The sequence below is a fragment of the Trichomycterus rosablanca genome, chromosome 7 (assembly GCF_030014385.1).
Source record: "Trichomycterus rosablanca isolate fTriRos1 chromosome 7, fTriRos1.hap1, whole genome shotgun sequence".
NCBI lineage: Eukaryota > Metazoa > Chordata > Actinopteri > Siluriformes > Trichomycteridae > Trichomycterus > Trichomycterus rosablanca.
This window is the reverse complement of record NC_085994.1, coordinates 41,138,716-41,144,200: the sequence shown is the minus strand read 5'-3', so window position 1 is coordinate 41,144,200 and position 5,485 is coordinate 41,138,716. Positions and strand designations below refer to the sequence as shown.

Here is a 5,485-nt window from a genome sequence, read left to right as displayed (position 1 = left end):
TCCACCCTGGATCGTGTGTGGAGCCGCTGTGGGACGGAGCTCGACCTCCTGAAATCTTCCTCATGTAAACGTTTGTGATGTTTAGAGAAATTAGACGAGCTGTAGAAGAGATATAAAGCAACAGATCAATCAGCAGACAGGAAGGTGGATTAGTGGACTAATGGATGGATAGATGGATAGATGGATTAATGGATGATGGATAGATGCTTAGATGCATGGATGGGTGGAGGGTTGGGTTGACAGATAGATGGGTGGGTGAACAATTGATGAGCGCAACATTTGGATGAACTAATAGACAATTGTGTACATAGAGACAGTGATGGATGGATAGATAGCCAAATAAATGTAGAAAGAGAAGAACAGATGGATGGACGGCTGGATGGAGAGCTTGATGGAGGAAGAGATGGGTGCATGTATGGACAGACAGATTGAAAGATCTCTTCATCATGGTTGTTTAATGGATGGAGAGATCTTTCAATCTGTCTGTCCATACATGCACCCATCTCTTCGTCCATCAAGCTCTACATCATCCATCCATCCGTCCATCCATGGATGGTTCCATCCGTACATCCATCCATTGTTTAATGGATGGATTATAGATGGATGGATGGCTGGACTGACGGACGGACAGACAGACAGACAGACAGATAGATAGACAAATAAATGAATAAAGGGATGACAGGATGGATACATGGATGAACAAGATGTGTGTTTTCATCAAAAACATTCCAGTGAGTGAGTTCGCTGCTAGCTTCAGATATAAGAAGCATCTTTAGCTTTGAGTGTGTTTTGTTTTGCAGACCCGTCTGTAGAGAAACCTGTAGTGTAGAATCTGCGATGATGGAGAATCGATCTCACACAAGATCTGATCAGCATCGTCTCATGTGGTGTCTCATGTATTAAACCAGGTTCACCTAGTGGGCTAGCTAACCGGTTTTGCTAACTGTAATGAACTGAGAATCTGGAGCTTTCTTGTGATGTTTTGGCAGCTTGTACAGGATGTGTCTTGTGCCCTGTGTTAGTAAAACATCCATCACTACCTGTTAAAGGATAAACCAACATTTATCACCCAGACCGAGTCCTTGTTTGTGATGGATTTACCGCTTTGGCTCCGGTAATGAAAGATGATGAGTTGTCGCCCTCTAGTGTTTAGTAATAGAACTGCATCCCTCTGTACTTCTGTACTATTGTAAACCAATTCTTATAATATTTATGTAAAAAAAAATCCTCATTCATTCATTAATTGTCTGTTTTACCGGTGCTTTATCCTAATGAGGGTCGCAGTGGGTACAATTCACTGGGCGAAAGGCAGGAAACACCCAAAACAGGTCGCCAGTCACATGACACACACACTAAGAGGGGATGTTTAGTATCTCCAATGAATTTGACTGCACATTTTTGGACTGTGGGAGGAAACCGGAGCACCCGGAGATCGGGAATCGAACCCGTGACCATCTTAGATCATTCCTTTTATTTTAAAAGTCCTCAAATGTCCTGAATTTTGCTAATCTTATTTAGAAACATGCTCAGTGGTGCTCAAATATCACAGCAGTAAAACACGCTACCCCACCACCTCTCGTATCCAGGGTTCAAATCTCAGCAGTGCTATCGGCCGGTCGGACGTCTACACAGGAGATCTAGGCATTTGGGTTTAAGCTTTTGGTCTCAGAATAATTAATAATAGCGCGAACGCGTTCCAATTGTGGAGCATTTGCATGAAAAAGCGAGTACAAATATTAATGCAAATTTTAAGCAATAATGCTGCAAAATCAGGCATTTCAGTTCAGTGAGATCCTTGCAGGACGGACTCAGCAGCAGGAACAACAGCGCACAGAGAAACCGTGTGACCGTCTCTCTGTACGTCTGTCTCTCAGATCAGAACGATGCAGACGCCGAGGCCTTCTTCTACCTGCTGATTATCTTCTCCACCATCAGCTCCCTCTACAACCTGATCTGGGATCTGAAGATGGACTGGGGTCTGTTCGACAAAAACGCCGGGGAGCACACCTTCCTCCGGGAGGAGATCGTCTATCCGCAAAAGGTAAGAGCGGACAAACACCGGACACGATAATAAAAACCACAAAATGACCCCAAACACAAAGTGTGTGTAGAACAAAAACACAAGCAAGGAGTGAGAAGCCGGACAGGTCAGCAGGTTTAACCCTCAGCCCGGCGTACCAGCCTAACCAACCATTAAAAAGACACACAGACAGACGAGAGAGCTAAATTAGGTGCAGAGACTGCTTCTGAAGTGCTTACCAACGTGGGCATTGCAGGTGGGCGTGTTACACCTCTAATACTGAACGGTTCCATAAACATGACAATGGCCTCCCCAGTCACCAGATCTGAATCCAATTTGGCACTTTTAGGATGGGGTAGAACATGAGATGGGCAGCATGATCGTGCAATTAAAGGGGGATCATAATATGTATCCAAAATTGCAGGTGAATGTATACATGGATGATGATGTTATGATGTCACATCCTGTCTTCCACAGGCGTATTACTACTGCGCCATAGTGCAGGACGTGATCCTGCGTTTCTCGTGGACCCTGCAGATCGTTCTGGCCAACGTCACTCACGTCTCCTCCATTAACGATATAATGGGCACGGCTCTCGCACCACTGGAGGTCTTCAGGTACACACACACACACACACACCTGTAACTTTTATATATCGTATATTTTCTATTGTTATTATTATTATTGTTTTGTATTTTTTATTATATTTCCTAAATATGTTACCAAGCTTTGGCAATACTAACGTTTGTATTTTGTCATGCCAATAAAGTTAAGCCAATGAGTTAAGTGCGTGTGTGTGTGTTGCAGGCGCTTCGTGTGGAACTTTTTCCGGCTGGAGAACGAGCACCTGAATAACTGCGGTGAGTTCCGGGCGGTGAGGGACATCTCGGTGGCTCCGCTGAACGCAGACGACCAGACGCTGCTGGAGCAAATGATGGACAGCGAGGACGGAGTCAAACATCGCCAGGGCAAGAAGACCTGGAGGAGGAGCTACAGCCTGACGCTGCGCCGCCCCCTACTGTCACAGTACGTCCCAGCGTGTGTGTGTGTGTGTGTGTGTGTGTGGGTCCAGTGTCGTCTGGGTAACTCCGGGTCTGTCTCGTGGTACCACACACCCATTTGCTCACTCACTGACCCTCTCACAACAGGGTCAGTTTAGAGCCGCCAGTCCACCTTTTACTTTTTTAGGAGGAAACCAAAGTACTGTTACCCTGTAAGATCCTACCACACTTCCACCCCTCAAAACCATGCGGAAGGTGGATTGCCTGTTAAATCTGAATCGTCTGTAGTTGTGAGTGAGTAGGTGAATGTGTGAGTGTGTTGTTCTCTGATGACCTGACACCTTGTCCAGGGTATGTTTCTACCATTTGTTTTTGGTCAGGTGTCCAAATACTTTTGGCCATATAGTGTGTATACATATATACGTTACAGAATCCTGTCCTCCTGCCCTCTCAATTACAGCCAGCAGAGGGTGCATGGAGGTGCAGATGGCTGACGTGTAGGTTCCACCTGTTGTCGCCTTGTTGAGCAGTAATTCGCTCCAGGTGGATGTCGTTTTATTTTTTTGTCCACCTGATATATTTGTGCCTATTTCCTTTTTGTTTGTGGCGTTTTAGCCTTGGTGTTGTTTAGAACACACTCACGTCTACTAATGTAATGATTTACTGTCAGATAAGCTTAGCTCTGTGTGTGTGTGTGTGTGTGTGTGTGTGTGTGTGTGTGTGTGTTGCAGATCCAAAAAGGACACGAAGGTGCTGATTGATGACACGGATGATGAAGCGTTCAGCTGAACCAACCCACGCCAAGAATCCGAACAACACACACACCATCAGAGAGCTGCCTCGGCATCACACACACACACACACACACACACACACACACACAGGGTACTCTTGACTGCTCTTATTAGCTGTTTTTTATATGATTTCTGTGATTTGATTATTTTTTAGTGTTTTTTAAGATTTTACCTACACGAGACTGTTTACAGAAATAATAATCAACTCAATGCACAGGAAGTGACATCACTGCAGTGATAATAAGCACACTTCAGCACTGGACTGCACACACACTCGGAAAACTCTTTCAAACCTCGACGTGCTCTCTTTGTATCTGTCGTTTTTATAACCATCGAGTCAGCCGCCTGCTCGCCGCTCACTTTCCTCTCCTTCTCTTTTATTTCATTTTCTTCCATCATGTTATGCTGATATCGAAGATCTAGGAGGAGCTCCTGTCTGTGATTTCAGTTTTAGGAGAAATTAGAGAGCCATGGATCGTCCCAAATCGCACCCTATATTCTACTAATGATTTTGCCAGTCTGCCTACGTTTCCACTCTTAGCGTTGTATCCAGACGGCCTGGTAGCTGGCGCACATTCACTTTAGGTGTTAAAAAATAGATTCCAAATTATGTCCATAATTACACTTGAGCCCAAAGTCCAGACTGCACCTCTCGAGGGTTTTCCAAAATGGAACTGATGCATTATTCATTTCCTGCTCCTAATTAACTCCAATTATTGGTGCCTGCCATAAAATCTGGACCAAAGCTGGCAGACTGCAGATAATTTTGTCTCAAGTGCTACACAGTCTGTATCTGGATTCTGGACACGTCCATCCCTGATTATATTACAGCCCAAGCCCAAGGGAAGCAACGTTAATGAGTGGATAGAACAGCCTAGGCTTTGGGAGGTACAATTATTAGTGCGCTCTCAGTGCCAATCCCAAACCTGGTCTGGAAAAAGTAGGGGTGCCTGGTCAGGAAAGGCGTCCAGTGTGCAGACCAGATGATCTGCTGTGGTGATGTTTAACAACAAATAATAGAAATGTCTGAGGTGGATGTAGATTCTGACCGGGCTTTAGTGTCCTGTCTTGCATTTTTAGGGTTTTTCTTTTCTTCTGTCCACTGATCAGACCAGCTTGACTTTCCTAGCTCAGTTTGTGAGCATCAGTGAAGGACACGCTGCATGTGAACAAGCCCACAAGTTCATGTTAGCGGGACGCACGTTCAGTAGTCGGTTTCTTACTATATTTCTTGCCTTGTTGGTTGTTTTTGGTTTTTTTTTTTCAGTTTGTTTTGGGACATAAAGCTCAGATTCTCTTTTATTAATGCAGTCTGTTGTTTGTTGGTAACCCAAAAGCCTTTAGGTTTGGCAGTTTGACACGGAATCTGTTACGCTCTCACATTTACTCACAGACTTTAAATGTCATCTTGTCATAAACAAACAAATGAAAAAAAAAAACGTAAATTTTTTATACGTTTTTCTGTACGTCTAACTTAGTAACAGACTTAACAATACCACAACTGTCTAAACAATACACTATGTGGACAAAAGTATTGGGACGCCCTCGTAATTGCTGAGTTCAGATATTCCAAACACTCGTGTTCCTATCAGATGTATAAAATCAATAATTTGGGAACAGTTTAGGAAAGGCTGTTTCCTTTTCCTCCAGTACGACTGTTCAACCGTGCA

At 44.2% G+C, this 5,485-nt stretch overlaps 1 protein-coding gene across 1 annotated transcript in view; it reads left to right on the top strand.

Annotated features, from left to right (window-relative positions):
• The window catches only part of xpr1a (xenotropic and polytropic retrovirus receptor 1a), a 47,702-nt gene extending 42,563 nt beyond the window's left edge, over positions 1-5,139 (top strand). The window contains exons 12-15 of the mRNA XM_062999478.1: positions 1,875-2,041; positions 2,498-2,637; positions 2,828-3,046; positions 3,753-5,139. Coding sequence (XP_062855548.1) covers positions 1,875-2,041; positions 2,498-2,637; positions 2,828-3,046; positions 3,753-3,810 — 584 coding nt within the window. The 3' untranslated portion in view covers positions 3,811-5,139. The remainder of the gene's footprint in view (positions 1-1,874; positions 2,042-2,497; positions 2,638-2,827; positions 3,047-3,752) is intronic.
• The last annotated feature ends 346 nt before the right edge of the window (positions 5,140-5,485 follow it).